This window comes from Musa acuminata, chromosome BXJ3-1 (genome assembly GCF_036884655.1).
Source record: "Musa acuminata AAA Group cultivar baxijiao chromosome BXJ3-1, Cavendish_Baxijiao_AAA, whole genome shotgun sequence".
NCBI classification, from domain to species: domain Eukaryota; kingdom Viridiplantae; phylum Streptophyta; class Magnoliopsida; order Zingiberales; family Musaceae; genus Musa; species Musa acuminata.
The window spans coordinates 7,705,981-7,724,615 of NC_088349.1; the positions used below are offsets into that span (position 1 = coordinate 7,705,981).

Consider the following 18,635-nt stretch of genomic DNA (forward strand, 5'->3'; position numbering starts at 1 on the left):
AAGTCTAGCAATTATGGTATATTATCAAGGTGAACAATATCCATGGTATTATTAGAACAACATGCACAAAGACACAGACATGATTAACTAAATGCACTAACACAAATATGCAATAAGCATGTTTGATGAGCACTTTGCTAATATGTGATGTCCCAGATTTCATTCACAGGATGCCCATGTTGCTGGCTGTGTTTAACTAGTTAAACCCGGATACATACTTCCTTGGACACATTAATCCTAAATATAACTCTTCATTACATGAGAGTGTTCACCTTTGATGTGGCATACTTTCAAATGCACCAATCTTTTTATATAAATATCCATTAGAAAAGACATTCTGAAAGATAATATGTGAAAGGGTTAATGACTGCAGAGGCAGGCAATCAGATTGCACCGCACCTTTAACCTATATGTCCAATCGTGCGAAATGTTTTAGGATTAATATTCGCAGATGCTCTCACGTCTTACAGACTTTGTCGTTGCTGCATGTTTCACCCTGAATCCACCAAAACTTAGACATATAAGAACAGGAGGACTGTAATTCTTGCCAACAGGTAAGTTTATAGAAATAGAAGAGATAAAAAGAACATGAACCAGCAGTATAACTACATATTAAAGGAACAATTTTCAACCATAAAACAGCCAGCGTTTAAGTAAACACAAGAAAGAAAAGAAGAAAGACACACATGGTGGAAGATGTTTCAAGCTCCAAATACTGAAGCCCTTGCAACATGACAAATAATTACAAATGTCTTACCGAATTCTAGACGTTCATTTAATATTATTCTTTTTTTCTAGGATGGGATGAGTGATTTGTGTGATATCAAATTCAAAGAAGAAAAACAGAACTGAGGATTTAGACTTCAATCTAGTACCAATACCAATTGTTAGTCGTATTGGTGTAGTAGCGGTTCTGGATCATATCATCAGTACAATGGGATGCAGACGATCTTCTTGAGCCACCAGGGGAGGCTCACATCAATTTTGGTGAGGGAGCACAGGCTGTGTCGATAGCCTTGTGGTCAAAGTAGTCATCAAGGAGGTGGAGTGGATTTGGGCAACTTTAGAGATTGCAGAGACCGTGGGGACGAGATGGGCCCAGTGCCGGAGGAGGCAGTCGCTGCACCACAAGATCAACTTCCTCAAGATGTGGAGCGATCCACCGAGAGAGGCTGATTGATCTCAATGAGGTGGGTTCGGATGACCTCATGGTTGAGGCAATCACTAAGGAGCCAAAGGACAAAGTGGGGCTAAGCAACTTTGGAAACGACAAGAGGCCATGAAGGTGATGGTCAGCCGCTCCACAAGATTGACATTAATTATCATGGCAGCGGTTGAAAACATCAAGAGGGGGCTGCTTGAAGGTTTATGAAGCATCGAGGAGATGATCTTGGGGAGGCTGGGAAGGATTTGGGGCTGGGAACAATCATTGCCTTCAGGGAATTGGGAAAAAGGAAGTCTTATGTTTATTAGTTGGAACATTTGGTCCAGTAGGTGTACCAAGTGGTACAACCAACATGAAATCAGGCTAGCCAGAATTGACTGGTCAACATATCAGTTGGTCATTAGATCTGTAGGTACCAGCATGAATCAACCAGTAGCTCAAACATGTTCAAGTTGGGTGACAAACTAGCAAGGTTATTAGACAAGTGCCTCTCTTAAATTTATCTTTAACAAAAAAATTTCTTATTTGCTTGTCGGCTAGGCAAGCCATATAACTTTGCTACTCTTATAATGGACCACTGTTGGCATCAAACTATGTTGATGGAAAAGGTTGTGCATAAGTTTAGATGTCTAGGTAACACTGACAATTGCACTCACCACATTTTTCCTTCTTAACTCCATAACGTCTTCCAATGGAGGGCGTCCTGCAAAAGGGATAGCACATCACCAAGTGTAAACTGAAACAAGATTTGCAAATTCTAAAATTCAAATTAATAATCAGAAGCTAATAAGTATCACTTGCTAGATTTGAGGCTTAGTTTCATGAACCAAATAAGTTTATAAAATCATGATATACAATAAGCTTTGAGCACCTCATATATTTCAATACAAAACTTTCTCTAAGCTTACTGCCCAGCTTTTCTTCAACTTTGTTATTGATGACAGAGGTAGGTTACAACTGGCAATATAATTTCAATCAAGGAGGCAGAAACAAGGAATGCAATTAGATATAAATTGTTCTGTGCAAATTTGAATTTCATGGCAGCCCACCAGTTTGTCTATGTGCTATTAGGATTTGATGTCAACAACCGGTGAATACAAGATAGACTACAAACTGAAAGGCCATGGATCAGCTAGTCAACCACAATACCTGTAATTTGCAAACGATATTTGGCCCAAACACTATAGATTGCATTTGCTACAGTAGCCATCTGTATCATCGACATACTTATGTCAGAAAAGATAATTTTATCTTGTTGAAAATGGTATTAGCATGCTTTCGAAAACCAAAAAACTATGATATATACTTGAAGCATGACCAAAGACCAATATATATTTAAATAATAAAAAAATACAAGGAGTAACAATATAGACATGCATTGCTGTGAGATAAACGGCTAGACCCATAATTAACTGATTTAAGCACTATTAGCAATGTATCATTATTGGCTGAAAGAAAAAAAAAACTCAAATTAGACAAAACCTTCAAAATTTTAGATATAAGACTCATTCCTTGATACAATCTTAAGGTTTAAATAAAACGTTAATTGCACTCAGAGTAAAATTCTTTCAGAGAAACCAAAGGAGAATGGTAAACTAAGGATGAAGAAGGCAGCTAAAGGAGGTTTAACATAGAAAGCATGATAGCTGCTAGAGTTGATTAGCTGTTGTAGCCTCAACATATATTCATGCTGAAATTGGTAAGATGTAGAAAGTAGAATTGCTTCATGAAAATATAAGATGGCACATGTTGCATTAGATGGATCAAAGTATTGAGCAACATGGCAAGTAAATAACATAACCTGCAAGGGATGTTAAGCCTTTTGATGGCAAGATAAACAATATAGAAAATGAAAGAAAACTCAAAATTGCAGAGCAAAGATTGAATTTTAGTGAAATGGTCTGAATAATAGAGAACAAGGCTCATGTCTGGAGGAAGAGTAGACAAATATAAATGGGGCAAGAAGACCCAAAGATTAGTAGGAAAGAATGTATGATGATCTGAAATTAACTTTAATAAAAAAATGTACAGCACCCTTGATATAAACATATGGTAGAGAGGTATAATTGAAAAATACATGATTTTGACCAATGTCAAAATACATCGTGTTCATTGAAATCTATCATTCATCTTCTTGTAGCTTGCAGATTCATTTTTAAAATATTTTATAAAGGTGAAATCCTGAGAGTTGGTTTTGTAGGACCTCTTTAAATAGCTAAAACAACAGATGTAGTACAGCAGTCAACAGCAAATACATCTGCAACCCAAGATTTCCCAAGCTACGGGCAGTGGTACCAACTGTATTCTTAAAAAATTAAATTCAACACTAATAACATATATATATATATATATATATGTCAAAAGCAAATAGTATCAGACTAAAGAATCATTTAAATTATATAAGACGGTGCCTTTTTTCTAATTATCCAAAGGCTTTAGCGTTCAATTGGCATATGCATTTCTGAGAACTTTTTGTTTCCAAATAAAATATCTCATCTACCATGGATCTGCATATTTATCCTTTAGAAGAGCACTCAATGGATATTATTGAGCAAAGACGTGACGGCATGACTTTTCCATGGATATGTATACAAATAAGAAGTGTTTTGGGGTGTAAAACCCGTAATGAAATTCTTATTCAATGTTAAAAACATGACAAAGGAAATTCAACTTAAATGTGGAAAGTCACAAAGCCAGTATGAAGACATGACATGACATAACTTAGAAACATGACAAAGGAGATTCAACTTTAATGTGGAAATTCACACTCAAAGTTGATAAATATGAAACCCAAAATTTAGAGTAAAGACATGAAAACATACGTGACTTTTCCAGGGATATGCATACTGATAAGAAGTGTTTTGGGGCATAAAACCCATAATGAAATTCTTATTCAATGTTAAAAACATGACAAAGGAGATTCAACATGAATGTGGAAATTCACACTCAAAAGTCAGATTGAAGCATCACTTCCTAAAACTTGAGCCCATCGATTAATGAAGGGATGGTTTCGGATCGAAGTAAACTTACAGGCTCATATTTTGTTATAGCGTAAACCCAGCCTAAGCCAACTTCCTCATACAATCTTCGAAATGCCTGTGAGCAAACATTCAAATTAGAAGCAGCACTTATTGAGATTAATAAAATCACATTAAAAGTTAAACGGCAGATCCCCAAAATAAAATGTTTGCCTCTAATTTCATTTGATTGACATGCAACCTCTTTGGTAAAATTATTGAAATAGATTCTATCAACAAAAAAAAAATCACAGTAGTGCCCTATACTGTACAACTTTTGGTTGGTTGCTGACTTCATTGTAGAAAATAAGTGCTAATGCTTGTTTTCTCTGTGACCAAAGAACTCTATTCACAAGTTTTAAGGTGGTATTTTACTCAATCTATGACCAGGAAACAAGATATAAGTATCCTCTCCATGAATACTAGATAAAAGCATTTGAATAATTTCTGGTTGCATTGATTTAGCAGTGAAAATTGTGACTCTTATACTTCTGCCGTTCTACGTAAATATAGGTGCACTTAATACGATGACCATGAGCATGTCATCAGCATGCTTTATTGGTAAAAGTGACTCAACTACCACAACTTTTGTCTTCTCCACAAAAGATATTAAAATCAATATCGTATCAGTATTCACCAGTCTTGTATAATTGTTTCTGCATGTTTTAGGACTATGCCAGCAGAATCATGGATAAGCAACCTATGTAGCATCTGAATTTTTCATTCAGAAGTAGTTGGCAATGCACCTGCATCTTATCTATGAAAATAAATCAACTCCAAGTGTCTCTTTGGCAAGCATGTCTGCAATTATAACATTTGAAAAAAAAAACCTGTGTCGAAGCAAAAATGACAAAGTCTATAATAATGCTCTTTTTTGTAGGACATAACGTATCAAAGAATTTATATATGGACAAAGCAATTATCAAGGACATCAATATCAATTATCAATATATCTAACCAGAAAATTAGAAAGCTAAAAGTTAAATTTTACTTTACAGTAGAACCAACAGCTATTAAGATCCTAATTGAATGAAGCTTATACAACTTTATTGTAGTTTGACTATGACATACTTCGACATCTCTAAGTACAGTGCCATCGGATTGAATTGCATGGATCCTTCCCATCACCTACATGAACAGACAATTGTATTCAATAAAGGGGAAGGACATAATATATGCTACACATAAACTTCATATTTAATTTCTCTTATCAAGCCTTGTGGACTGATTATTTCTACATGTTAAGATTTCAAACTTTGTAATATGATTTTCAGAAATGTAAAAGAAAATCAAATCATCCTATTTCAGAACTTTAGCTTACTGTGCAATTCTTATATCAACAAACTTCCCGACTATAATACAATTAGTGTTTCATTACAGCCTAAAAACATAAATGTTATTCACTAATCTCATGTGCTCTGGACAACTGAACAAAATCCATATTTATGACTATGGATACGCAGATTACTGCATTGAACTTTCATGAAATGGTGGTTCAGAGACCATGGAAAAATCATGATTATTAAAATCAACAAATTTTAAACTTAAACAAGTAAGCAGCAATATCTTTGAAACCATGAATTTAAACAAGCTACAGTTTTTCTACAGTCATTAAATCAAAACTTTTGTTTAAATCATCTAGAAAGATAAGAGGATAACTGATATCTAACTTTCCAACATCTACATCATGAAGATGCAGGCAAGAAGGCAAAATTTCAGCTATCCTCCTTACTCTTACTTGTTTTATTTATCTAGGCACCCCAGTATAAGATTGATGCTACTCAGCCATCTGATAGATCGCAGTCTATCTCAAATATTTTAGTTGAGCTATATATTCAATTGTCAAATATTCAACCATAATATTTATAACAAGTATAATTCTGAATCGATGAAAGTTGAAACAAATGCAAGATAACTTGTCAAAGAACCTCAATAAAAGGCAAGAGATCAACAGTGAACATCAACCTTCTGCATATATAAAAATGTCACCAAAACAAACAAACAAAAATCCGAATGCACTATAGGTGGCAAAAGTACTATAACTGCTGATGCTAACATCATCGAGCACTAGACTATGTACTATAGAGACTTCATATATGCATTCCACATTGGAATTAGGAGAAAAAGTAGAATCATCACTTCAACAGACACAAGACAGTTTTTCCATTGTCATCTCAGGTTGACCTGCAATTGCAATCATTTTTCATCATTCATATTCATTATCAAACTCTTGGAAGTATTAAGAAAATACTGATGAAGCACAGTATTCTGTAAACAGAATATCATACAATAATAATGACATACAGTTTCATAGTCAAGACCCTGGTTCTCCTCAGGAGAGTAATCTTTTGAGCTTATGTCAACAAAATTTATGGCTCCATATGATCTATTCCTTTCCCTGAGAAAATTAACCTGAAAAATGAAGCAAATAAATGATTATGTTCACCATTAAATTGCAAGTTGTTAAAAGTTGACATAACTCCCACATCTTGTGGATTTGCGGGTAAAAATAATATCATGTGTGTCAACAAGGATAAGTAGACCTCACGCATACAAAGTGGGCAATCTCCATCATAAAGTATTTTGATCTTCCATGTGTTAGAAGGACAGGCGTCCTCCTTTACTTGAGTCACATTTCCCAACTTGGCCTCTGAATGAACCCTGTATCTGAAAACTAATGGAAGAGTTGACTAAGCTATATATTCATTAGTCTTTAACAGAAAACATGAAAAAATAAGTTCAACAATTTCAAAGAAAACTAACAAAAGCTTTCAAGAAACATAGCTATAAGATAAGAGTTCAGAAAACATGAAACAATAAGATCATCAATTTTAAAGACCAAATAACAAAAACTTCCATGAAATATACAGCTATATGGTAAGAGTTTATGTACTTATCACAAACATAACCCATAAAAGTTTGACACTCAGATTCTCATAGCAAAATTATCTACATCAACTACCACACGATAGACTAAGGCTAAACTAGGGCACTGATATTTAGATTGTAATGACTATTTTAAGAACAAGCTTCTCAGTAGCTTCCTACTCCTAATCCACAATACTAGAAACAAATTGCCGAGGCCATCAAGAAACTGCACCTAATGATCTGTCACAACTTAAAATTTTCATTATCCATGTACATATCATCATATATCTATCTAAAATCTTTGCTTAAAGATAATCTACATAAAGCCAGTTTTCAGTTAGTGCAACATTGATAATGTGGACCTTATATCTGTAGGAGATAAGCACAACCTATTGCATGATGCTCCTATAGATAGATCATCTAAGGATGATTTGTCTGCATTAGTCTTACCCATGTAAGAAGAGAAATCCTTTGTTATTAAAAAATCAAAATATTAAAGAATTATGATAAATATTCAAACAAACACGTCACAAATAGAACTGGTAGGCTAGTATTTTTTTGGGACAGGTGCTGAAGTCATTCAGTATACATGATCAGAAGCTTGCCTCATATCTTCATATCTATTGTTCCTGAAACAAACAGATAATTTTGTTTGGCATGGGAGATGAGTTAACAGTTTGTTAGTTATATCTCTTCTAGGTTGACTTGCATGTCCACTTAATTGCATTCTTTACAAAGATTATTGAGATTTAGTTTTGATATTTGCAACATATGAATATCAGCTACTTTTGATGATAGCTTAAGTAAAAAAGGGTGGGCCCGCACATTGAGGCCCCTATCAATGTGGGGATGATAACCATGATGAGTGAAACTGATGTGACTAAATATATTCATCTTAAATGTTACTGGCTTTATCATCCAAATGGGCAATCCAAAATGGAAGAGGTGGTCTATCCAACATTGGAATGACGAACCTACCATGCTACCAAGGTGGGGGAAGAACTCTCGAACAATAACACTTATTAGAATGATAGCAGAATAGCTTTTAAAAGAAAGGAACCCTGAGCACATGTCATTCACCACATATCAACATGACTGCGACAGGAGCATTCAATTTAAGCAACGGCCTTGAAACACAACAAGAATGGACTATGAAGTCCAAAAGATCACTCCAAACGAATGATGCCCTAAGGCCTCTAAAATTTCGCACCTCTTCCCAAAGTCGAGAGCAGACAACATGTCCGCGAAAGCTTCATGTGAACGAATGAAGAATTGACAGTACTGTCGCACTGAAATCGACAGGGAGAAATGCTTGCTAGGATTCACCGTCTATGATTTCAACCAAGTGTCCAAGAAATGACCGACATCTCGACGAGATCCAAACGACCATCAAACGACAGGAGAGAACATATCAGGATCGGAATTGTTACCACGGCGGGGAGGGAAGGCGGAACGTGAGATTTGGGACGGAAAGGAGGAAGCGGGAGGAGAAGCCGAAATCGGAGCCCGGAAAGCAACGCGGGGAAGAGCAGCTCGGCACGCCATTGCGCGGTCCTTCTCTCGATCTCTCTTTTCTTCTTCTCTCCTTAAAGTAAAATGGGTTTCATCGGGTGGAATGGGAGGCGATTCGTGTCGCCATAGCGGCCTCCAAAACGTCTTTGGACGAGGCGAAGGCGCGCCGTTGCTTTCTGCTTTTTCTCCGACTTCTTCGGACTGTTTCTTATTTTTACGTCATTTTTGTTTCTTAATAAAAAGAAAAACAAAAGCCTACAAAATATAAAAAGAACATTATTTCAGGATTTTTTACATGCAGGCCGGTAGGCGTTAGAGTTACTTATTGATCAGTCCTCGTTTTATCTAATTATTCTCAAATTAAATAAATACAGAAACCCATCATCTAATTTATGTCAGCCATCTCAACAATTTGTAGTCTAACATAACCATGAGGTGCGAATAATCTTTTCTAAAAGTTGTATTACTTATAGATCCCCGTAATTTTTAGTTAACCACTGATCAGCCATCACTATTACAAGGAAGATACAAAGAAAAAGATACAGATGGCCACCATGCAGCACACGTGTCCTGGAATCTTGTTTATCACATTAATCTTTCATTCTCATGCTTTCTAGAGTTCTCATGACCACGAAATCTTTATCTGTTTCAGGGACGCTTTCCTCATGGAAGAACAGCCTTCACCTCTTTCCTATCTGCACCGAATGCCTGTAAGAAGAAGAAAAACGATTTATTTCAACCACGGCCAAGAATAGCAGTGTCGAGATTGGCTATATGCATGTAACCAAGTTGGCATGGTTGGATTTGAGCCACAATGAACTTCTCGAAGACATCGTGAAGCACTAGCTGCATCGATAGGATTAATTTTGGATCACTGATGCCTCCTGGTTTGCTTACCTCCACGCCGAAACCTTTTACGTATACGTTGGTGAATAGCTCAAAGGGATCAGGCATTGGGCTTTCCTGAAAATTAAAGCAAGAGGATATGATGATCAGAAGGCAAATGCTAATTTAATCGAGCTGAATGCTATAGCTAACTTTCAGTATATTAAGCACCTTTGCCTGAGCAATGGCCTCATCTACTTCCTTCCTAACTTCTTTCTCGATGTCCTGCACAAACATTTGCGAGAAAAAGACAATGAAGACTCCAGTGAAGAGAAAGTATGACCAACTTCTATCTAGTGTAGAAGTTCCTTGAGAATATTGTAGGGATATATACACACACCTTAAGCTCAGAGGCAGTGGCTAGCTCATAGGAGACTATGAGCTTCCTAACTCTTTCAATAGGATCACGCTCCTACAAGTGTTACCGACATAAGTTATGGTAAGTTAGAAACTTGCACGAGTGTGGCCCAAATCCGACTAACCTGTCTCACACCAGTAATCTCATCACGAGTGCGATAAGTGCTCCCAGGATCTGACATGGAATGACCATGGTACCTGTAAGTGTCCATCTCAAGAATCTGCACAATGAAACAATATATAAGAAAACATCAGCTCCTTGATTAATATTAAATTACGCATAAACCTTCGCGGTCTCTATGATACAACACATTGCCATATGAAACATGTTCTTGTAGAAACAATGTTTGCTAACGGCTAATGCTATGAAACAACACATGCCCTCTAATCATCCAATGGTTATCAATCAAGGCAACTTGATGCCTAAGATACATTAATCATAAAAGTATACATAGCCAACTAAACTTCATGCGCAAAAAAAATCAAATTTACCTGGAAAAAAAGGATATCACATGTTTGTTCTACTAGCAGGGTTGAAATAATACATGTCAATGACTCTGCAAAGTGCAAAATAGACAAATGTGGAACTCTTTCTGGGATTTAGATGGCACAGATCTTGGTAAAAAGAATTGTTCTTTATCAAGATCTTAAGTGTGAAAAATTCTCAGCAGTTCAATCTATAACATATCTAGACAAAATTACAAGTGATACCAAAGTTCATTGTAAAAACTTCCAGACATGATAAAAAAGCAGATAAATGTATGAATTCAAACTTGCACAGGTAATCGCACAGTTTATCGTGGTAACCCTACCCATACCATCCATGGATGTTAATACATAAAGAAAATAGAACACTCTATGTTGCTGAACCTAAAGAGTGATAGATCTATCAACTAGAACTTTTCCAGAGAATTTAATTTATCTTCATTATTCATAGCAACAAACCTTGTTTTATCATAATTATTTAGTTTGTTTATGCCTATAATCTATATCCACATATAACTAATTTGTCTAGTTACAAAATTCAATCACAAGGAAAATATCCACAAATATAGTAGCAGAACAGCAGGAACATATGTATGCACCATGGATAATGAAAAACATCAGACCAGCTTCATAAAACAAAAACAGTCAAGTATCGATTGTTCATAGTTTCAAGTGTCACACATGAAGATTATAATATGTAAATAAAAAATATATCGATTGTTTATAGTTTCAAGTGTCACACATGAAGATCAAAGTATAATATGTAAATAAAAAAATATTGCAGTTCCATACACCTAGAAGTTGTAGCATCCACCTTTTTAATGTCCTTAAATGTAACATTAGCATGCAACTGCCTTCAGATATTCAGCCAATCATTCTCCGAAGATCAAAGGGTCCAACTTAAAGTTGAAAAATATGCTTATAAGTTATAAGTGCAAACATTCTTAAACCTGTAAACATGTGACAAACTTCTAGCTGATTGGGAGTGAGGTTCAAAAAGATGGTACTCACGATGGGTCCATTTTGCAAGGCATACTCTTTTGCAAATTTGCATGCCTGCTTCACAGCAAGAACATCCATTCCATCTACCTGTCCAGACAAGCATCATATTAGAATAATGTAATATAATTTCAAACCACTTAATTTTCAAATAATGTACTCTTCATTTGAAGCCTAACAACACTACATTTATAGCAAACACCAAATTTACCTTTTCCTTCTGCAGCTGCTAAGACAGTTGGTAACCTGATTATTAGTAAAGCATATTTTGCAGATTTTAGTATTGTACTCAAATCATCCATAGGGACTTCAACATGCAAAGTATCCATGTAGTGTGCAAGGATTTTAGTGCAATAATCCTGGACCATCATGGGGACTAGAAGGCACAATATTACGTGCTATGATAGCTGGTGTGCTCAATCATGTGCCATACTCAATTGCCTAGTCTGTAATCACAATGTTGTGTTCTGCATCATGGCCTACCTGAATAATATGCAAGACCTTCCATACACCAACAATCATTAACATACATAATAAAGGTTTCCCACCCTCCCAATCATCCCAACCAACAAAAGAGAAATAAGAGAAAATTGAAAAAAATAAATATGAAGGCTGAGAATTTTAAACATTTCTTATAATCTCATTTGCAACCGTGGAAACACATGGTTAAAAAATTACTAAAATCGTGAATGTTTTTCACAACCAATAATCATCAATGAACAAAAGTTTTACACATTATACTTGCTTATGATGAAAGTTCGCCAATGATAAAAAGTTAGCACAGAAATTTGTACAGCATGATGAGAATATGCACAATATTTTTTACATAAAATTTCAAAATTAAATATCGTGATGTCAACTTTCTCGAAAAGCTTCTAAAGAGCAAAAAAAAGTAACCTCAGGATATAATTAAAAGAGAATATTCTGTAGATCAAATATCTTAAGCTAAAGAACTCTGGAAAAGGTAAGTGTCAGTATGCACTGGAAGAGGTGGCTGATTGAGCAATATAACAAAATGATATACATTGTCATACATACAATTGTTAAGAGCAGCTCTCATGATGCAAATGATTTTTTAGATGAAGCACATAAATAAGATCCTATTGACCTAGAACAACTTCAAGTATTTTAATTTAGGTACGTCGTAGAGATCTCTACTTTACATAGTTGTTTATGTGTTCATTATAATAACATGTCCTTATTAAGTCATTCCTTTTAACAACTTGATGTCTCCAATCATTTAACCAGAATTAGAATACCCCCCTCCCCCACTCTCCTAATCATCCCTTCTTTTTATTTATTGATGAAGATCGATCTAAGCCCAAATTTCAAAACTGAGTTATTTAGGTTTTCTTCGAGTCTAGAAGTGTTAGGTTCAAGTTTTCCAATTTTTATGTATTTTTCCCAATTACCTTTGTTGGCATTATTTAATCTTGAGCATTAGAGGATTTTCCATTTATATTTGGAATTATTTTTATCAAAAATTACGGATATTAGGTTTTCATATTTTCTAAATTTTGGGCAGTTCAAGTAACAAATCTGTTGTTGTCCAAAACAACAAATTTCAATGAGCCAAATGTGACAACAACTCAGCAAAAAAATAGTTATGAGATTCTCTAGACAGAAGTCTTGGGGAAGATAATGAGTTATATGAGATTTTCTTGATGAAACTTCTGATTTATGGGATGGCCATGATATTCCTCTTTTCCTACTGTTGTTGAGATTCTTTATACTTCCGACCATGTCTTTTCCTCCTCTGGTCCCCTGCCTTCCTCACTGTGCACTCTCTGTATCCTATGTATTTTGTCTATGGAACAATTTATATCAGAATTATGGATGCATCATCTCCCATTCCATAATTAAATAAGGGAAACCAAACATGCCCAGTGTGCTAAAATAAAGCAGAGAGTCATAGTTATTTCTCTAAGAAGAGAAAAGTTTCTATAAGGTCTACTTCCAATCATCAAATAGCAGGAGACACTGGAACTACTTCTATGTTTTGAGAATATATAACTGTTACTAGATATGAGAAGATAAAAAATTCGTGTTATAGCATCAAAAATTGTATGATCTGAGTAAGTGATACCATTTGAAATCATGATACTAATGAGACAAAATACCATTTATATTAGACTCAATTGTCAGATACTTGGTTTCTACATCTCCTCCTTAAAGTTTAGAATTATATATCACACAAAATATCAAAATTATGTCAGTGTAGATGATATACCCAGTAGACTTCTAACTGTTCACAAAAAAAATAAAAAACTTACTTTTGCCACCAAAAAATTCAGATATCTAGTTTATCTACAAATTGATGCCTCTTTGTGCATGCACTTGTATACATTTTCTCGATGGACCTTCATTTGCCCCTGCAGAGACACTATGGCTTGTTTCGTATCTTCCATTTCAACCCACATAGTAATCGCCACATCGTTGATTTGATTCCTAATTGGATAATTTTACATGTCAGTTATAAACAACTTGGCATTCACCACACCAGCTCGTGTCCTTATACTGACATTCCATTAAGCAAAATCATTTCATAGCGAAAGAACCTACAAGTTGCAGCACACTGTTCTACTACCAAATATGATAAAAGAGTAAGAGATGATGCTAGTTCTCCACAACGTTAGTAGTTCATGAGTTATAAAAGTAGAATCACCCAAGCATAAGGCTAAAGAATTCAAGCTTTCTATAACATCATCTTCTATTCAATCGATGATTTTGTAAAATTCAACACCAATTTTACTGTTTTAGTTTGGACAAATGAATTAAAACAGTAGAAAAACATACGGACCTAGCAACAGAGTCAAGTATTTTCCAACATCCAAAGGCATAGATCAACAACAAAATGGAAAAAGGATTCCATCCGTCTCACCTTCAAACCAGGGACATAATCCCCACGTTTGTAGTAGGCAGGACTCTTTGCAGCCCGCCATTCAGCTGTCCCCATACCATCTGCAAAACAACAAACACCAAGAAACACATTAGATAAATCCAACAGACGGGAAATCTTCTTTTTACCTCCTTTTGCATCCCAGCCCTCTTGTACTCACAATGATTATTCTCGCAGACCAAAATGACTGGCAAATCCCAAAGTGCAGAGATGTTAAGGGCCTCAAACAGCTGCCCTTGGTTAGCAGCCCCATCGCCATATAGCGCAAAGGTCACAGTCCCCTCCTTGAGGTACCTCTGGGCGAAGGCGAGGCCGCACCCTAGTGGCACCTGCGCGCCCACGATCCCATGGCCCCCAAAGAATCCGGATTCCTTCTTGTAGAAGTGCATCGACCCGCCCTTCCCTTTGGAGCACCCGGCGCGGCGGCCCATGAGCTCAGCGAAGGACTCGACGAGGGAACCGCCACGGGCAAGATAGATACAGTGGTCGCGGTAGGCGGTGATGATGGCGTCCTTCTTGGTGATGGACGCCTCGAGGCCGATGGCAACGGCCTCCTGCCCATCGTAGAGGTGGCAGAAACCGCGGATGAGCTTGGACTTGTAGAGGGAGTCGGCGGCGATCTCCATTCGGCGCATCAGGGACATCTCCCGGAAGAAGGATAGTAGCTCGGAGGGGTTGGTGTCAACGGAGCGCGAGGGAGGTTCGATCTTATGGCCCGTGAAGGGGACGCTTGTCTCGACGGTGAGCTGGGGTTGGCCGCCAGCGGAGGAAGCGAAGGGACGGAGGAGGGGAAGAAGGTGGCGATGGTCGCGCCGCAACAAGGAGCAGGAGACTCGGCGGGCGGCGGCGGCGGCGGCAGCCATGGAGGAAGACGGGAGCGAGATCCGCGGGCAGAGAGGAAAGGAGGGAAGGCGGTGGGTGGGGGAAACGGAAATGGAGGGGAACTAGGGATGTGTGTGAGTCTACACATACCATCTAACGGCCACAGTTGAACTACCAATCATAATTATCTAAGTTCTATAAATGAATTTTACATCCAAACATTCACCCGCAATATCTTACCGTCAATTTTGATTTCCTGAACATCCTACGGTCCGGCATGATCAATTTGATGTCTAATTGCAATATCTAACCGTCAATTTTGATGTCTAATTGCAAATTAGACATGATCAATTTGCAATCGAGAAATCTGTTCGTTGGCAGCAGATTCCGTAGTTTGTCTGTCGTCGTCAGGTCACGCGGCGTTCCTCCTTAGGATGTGGAAATTTAATTGGTCTTTTTATAAATATTATTTAGTGAAGTTTATAGGATGAATTAAAAAAAAAACTATCTTTTCAGATTTTTTTTAAGAAACATCACGTATTTCTAGAAATTCGAAATAAAAAATACCTCCAGCGACATACTCATGTTTCTCCTCTTTTCTTTTTTTTGTTTCGTAAGATGAACCAATCTGATTATAATATAATATAATATAGTATAAAAAAAAACTATGTTATAATATTTTAAAATATTTATTAAAAATATTTTTTTGTACTACATTATAATAATTTTTAGTATTACTGAAAACAATATAACGTAATATAGAAATACTATAACACACAATATTTTTATAATAAAATATAAAAAAATATTATTATAATTTTAAATTACTAAAAAATTATAAGATAGTGTAAAAAATTATAATCAGACAGGTTCACTTTATGAATCGATTAGTAGGAAAAATAAAAAATATATTCCAGATGATATTTTTTAATATTTATTGAAAAATATGTTTATTCTACTTTACAGTATTTTTCTAGTATTACTGAAAACAGTATAACATAATATAAAAAATATTATAAACATAATATTTTTATAATATTTTTTTAAAAAAATATATTATTATATTTTCTCAATATTATTAAATAAATTATAACACAGTATAAAAATATTATATTTGAACTGATTCATAGAATTAATAGGAAAATAAAGAAAAATATTATTCAGATATTATGTAAAAATATTATTTATTTTTTTAAAAGGGCTGTTCTCAACGAAAACGTGAACAAAAAAAATCCGTGAAGATTTTTTTAGTAGGATCATTTCATGGTACGTGCTACGCGTAATTCTAGATCTAATACGTGTAACAAACCCCGACTTCCAGAAGGGATGCATTTATTAGATAAAAGTCTAACGCAGGCTTTGCTCACTGCTCCGATGATTCATGATAACTCGATGGATCGCACGGCCCTCGTGCCGGCAACGCATCATTCAAATTTCTGCCTTATCAACTTTCGATGGTAGGATAGGGGTCTACCATGGTGGTGACGGGAAATTGCCAGGAGGGAAGCGGATGAGGGCCGGCGATGCACCTCGGTCGGATGCGAAACGACAATTAGCCGGTCCGTCACTCGACTCGAGGTGCAGATCGATGCGGGCTGCATCGACGGTCGAAGCTTGGACGGATCGTTCGTTCGAGGGGACACCGTTGATGCGGTTGAGGACATGACGCACGCCATCGGTGTGCCCCGCGGGGTACACACGTGACGTAGGCATCGGCTAGTGGACTCCCCATTTGACCTGTCTTGAAACACGGACCAAGGAGTCTGACATGATAGTGTTATGAAAAAACCTTTTTTAAGGTATTTATTCTTTATTGTTTTTAGAATTATCGGTGTAAACAACCTTAAGCCGTGGCCTCGGAGCCGATGCGGCTCGGTTCGGGTCCGGATGACGGGGGATCTTCTCGGGACGGCCTTCGAGTTCGCTGAGGTGATCTGATGCGGCGGTCTAATTGGGACGGGGTCACCATTTCCTGCGGGAGGGGCTCCTCACCTGGACGCACTATGGGAGGTGCTCTGTCTTCGTCCCTACACACAGGTCAGGTCGGGAAGCTCGACCCGACCCCTGCTACGATCAAGTTAGTAGATAGTGGCAGGGGATTTCTTTAGCTAAGTTGTATCTTCTTCTCCCCCTATTTTCTCTGATGAACGCAAGGGTATTTATAGGGAAGGTTACCGTTGCCCGATGCGCCCGCTGGCAAGGAGCTGGATCGTACTCCTTGTAGCATCTGACACCGACGTTGGCGTGACATGAGGGATTGAGCCTGAGCAGGGTGTTAATATGCCTCGGTCGGCGTTTCGGTCTGCGTTGACCAGGTGTTGTGAGGCGTCATTTGGGCCAGCTGACGTCACCCGAGTCTTATCGCAATTATTATCCCTATCATATTCCCCTCCGGAAAGAAGCTATGCGTCAGTTGTTGTAATGGGAGTCTGATGCATGGCTTTGGCTTTCGAGAAACTGTCCCTATCGAGTGTTTGCCGGTCCGTTGCCAGAGGTGCGGGGATCGTGGAGTTTAATAATCAAGGAGGGTCACGTGCGCAGCGGTGACCCTGGGTAGTGTGCGGCCGAGGAGCACAACTCAGTCGAGCAGGCCGAGCAGAGGCTGTGGTCTAGAGCGACACGCGGCCGAGGAGCACGGCTTAGGTGGGCAGGCCGCGCAGAGGCGGTGGTCTCGGGCGGCATGGAGCCGAGGAGCACGACGTAGGCGGGCAGGCCGCGCAGGTGTGGTCTCGGGCAACATGCGGCCGAGGAGCACGACGCAGGCCACGCAGGTGTGGTCTCAAGCAGCATGGACCCGAGGAGCACGACGTAGGCGGGCATGCCTCGCAGGTGTGGTCTCAGGCAGCATGGAGCCGAGGAGCATGACGCAGGCGGGCATGCCGCGTAGGTGTGGTCTCAGGCAACATGGAGTCGAGGAGCACGACACAGGCGGGCAGGCCGCGCAGGTGTAGTCTTGGGCAACATGCGACCGAGGAGCACGACGCAGGCGGGCAGACCGCGCAAGTGTGGTCTTGGGCAACATGTGGCCGAGGAGCACGACTCAGGTGGGCAGGCCGCGTAGGCGTGGTCTCGGACAACATGCGGCCGAGGAGCATGGCGCAGGCGGGCTGCGGTTGAGGGGTATGGCTCGAGCGGTAGGCCGCACAGGCATGGTCTTGGGCAACATGGCCGAGGAGCACAGCGCAGGCGGGCTGCGACCGAGGGGTGTGGCTCGGGCGGCAGGCCGCACAGGCATATAGATACAAAGGGGGTTAGGCCGGGGCTAACCACGAGCCGGGAGACGGTCAGGTAGATATTGAACCTTCGCTCAGAAGAGACTAAGGCAAGGCCTAGATTTCTTTTCACGAGGACTACATCGGATAGCCACCGCGGGTGCTTGACCTCTTCTATGGAGCCCGCTGCCGAAAGTCGTCCCTTCTCCTCACGGCCGCCCAGCCCTCCGTCGCGATGTATTGGTTAGCCCGCTGGAGTATATCTGGTACCGTGGTGGGGAGGTCGCTCCACGAGGGACCAGAGGAATCTAGAAGGTCGCAACGCCTACATTAACAGAGAGGGATGAGCGTCCGACAACCCCCGAATTTGTGTTGTAAAGCGATTCACAAAATGGGAGAGAGGCTCGTCCTCC

General features: G+C 38.6%; 2 protein-coding genes across 3 annotated transcripts; both read right to left on the bottom strand.

The window, feature by feature from the left end:
• Positions 1-108: 108 nt before the first annotated feature.
• LOC135629019 (uncharacterized protein At5g50100, chloroplastic-like) lies at positions 109-8,708 on the bottom strand. Its single transcript, XM_065136122.1, has 8 exons — positions 8,481-8,708; positions 6,726-6,856; positions 6,487-6,594; positions 5,254-5,310; positions 4,196-4,261; positions 2,315-2,375; positions 1,822-1,868; positions 109-496 (listed from the first exon to the last, which is right to left on the bottom strand). The coding sequence occupies exons 1-8, from the start codon at positions 8,593-8,595 to the stop codon at positions 458-460; spliced, it is 624 nt and encodes a 207-aa protein (XP_064992194.1). The 5' UTR covers positions 8,596-8,708; the 3' UTR covers positions 109-457.
• Positions 8,709-8,993: 285 nt separating this feature from the next.
• Positions 8,994-15,148, bottom strand: LOC135629018 (pyruvate dehydrogenase E1 component subunit alpha-1, mitochondrial-like). 2 transcript variants are annotated; one of them, XM_065136120.1, is made up of 8 exons: positions 14,349-15,148; positions 14,171-14,250; positions 11,302-11,379; positions 9,930-10,025; positions 9,788-9,859; positions 9,619-9,672; positions 9,348-9,525; positions 8,994-9,270 (listed from the first exon to the last, which is right to left on the bottom strand). In XM_065136120.1, exons 1-8 carry the CDS (start codon positions 15,049-15,051, stop codon positions 9,254-9,256), a joined length of 1,278 nt encoding a protein of 425 aa, XP_064992192.1. In that variant the 5' UTR covers positions 15,052-15,148; the 3' UTR covers positions 8,994-9,253. The 2 variants fall into 2 exon arrangements, with proteins under 2 accessions (XP_064992192.1, XP_064992193.1); XM_065136121.1 differs by having other exon boundaries at positions 9,460-9,525; positions 14,349-15,145.
• Between the last annotated feature and the right edge of the window lie 3,487 nt (positions 15,149-18,635).

Excerpts from the sequence above, each read along its gene's own strand:
- LOC135629019 (XM_065136122.1), bottom strand. The coding sequence starts at position 8,595 with ATGGCGTGCCGAGCTGCTCTTCCCCGCGTTGCTTTCCGGGCTCCGATT. Across the intron at positions 6,857-8,480 it reads CGCCTTCCCTCCCCGCCGTG|TTTTCAGATACAGGGTTCAT; the intron begins GTAACAATTCCG and ends CTCTTCCATTAG. Across the intron at positions 497-1,821 it reads AGTTAAGAAGGAAAAATGTG|GGTGAAACATGCAGCAACGA; the intron begins GTGAGTGCAATT and ends TGGTGGATTCAG.
- LOC135629018 (XM_065136120.1), bottom strand. The coding sequence starts at position 15,051 with ATGGCTGCCGCCGCCGCCGCCGCCCGCCGAGTCTCCTGCTCCTTGTTG. Across the intron at positions 10,026-11,301 it reads CCTTGCAAAATGGACCCATC|ATTCTTGAGATGGACACTTA; the intron begins GTGAGTACCATC and ends TTCATTGTGCAG. Across the intron at positions 9,860-9,929 it reads AGATTACTGGTGTGAGACAG|GAGCGTGATCCTATTGAAAG; the intron begins GTTAGTCGGATT and ends TAACACTTGTAG.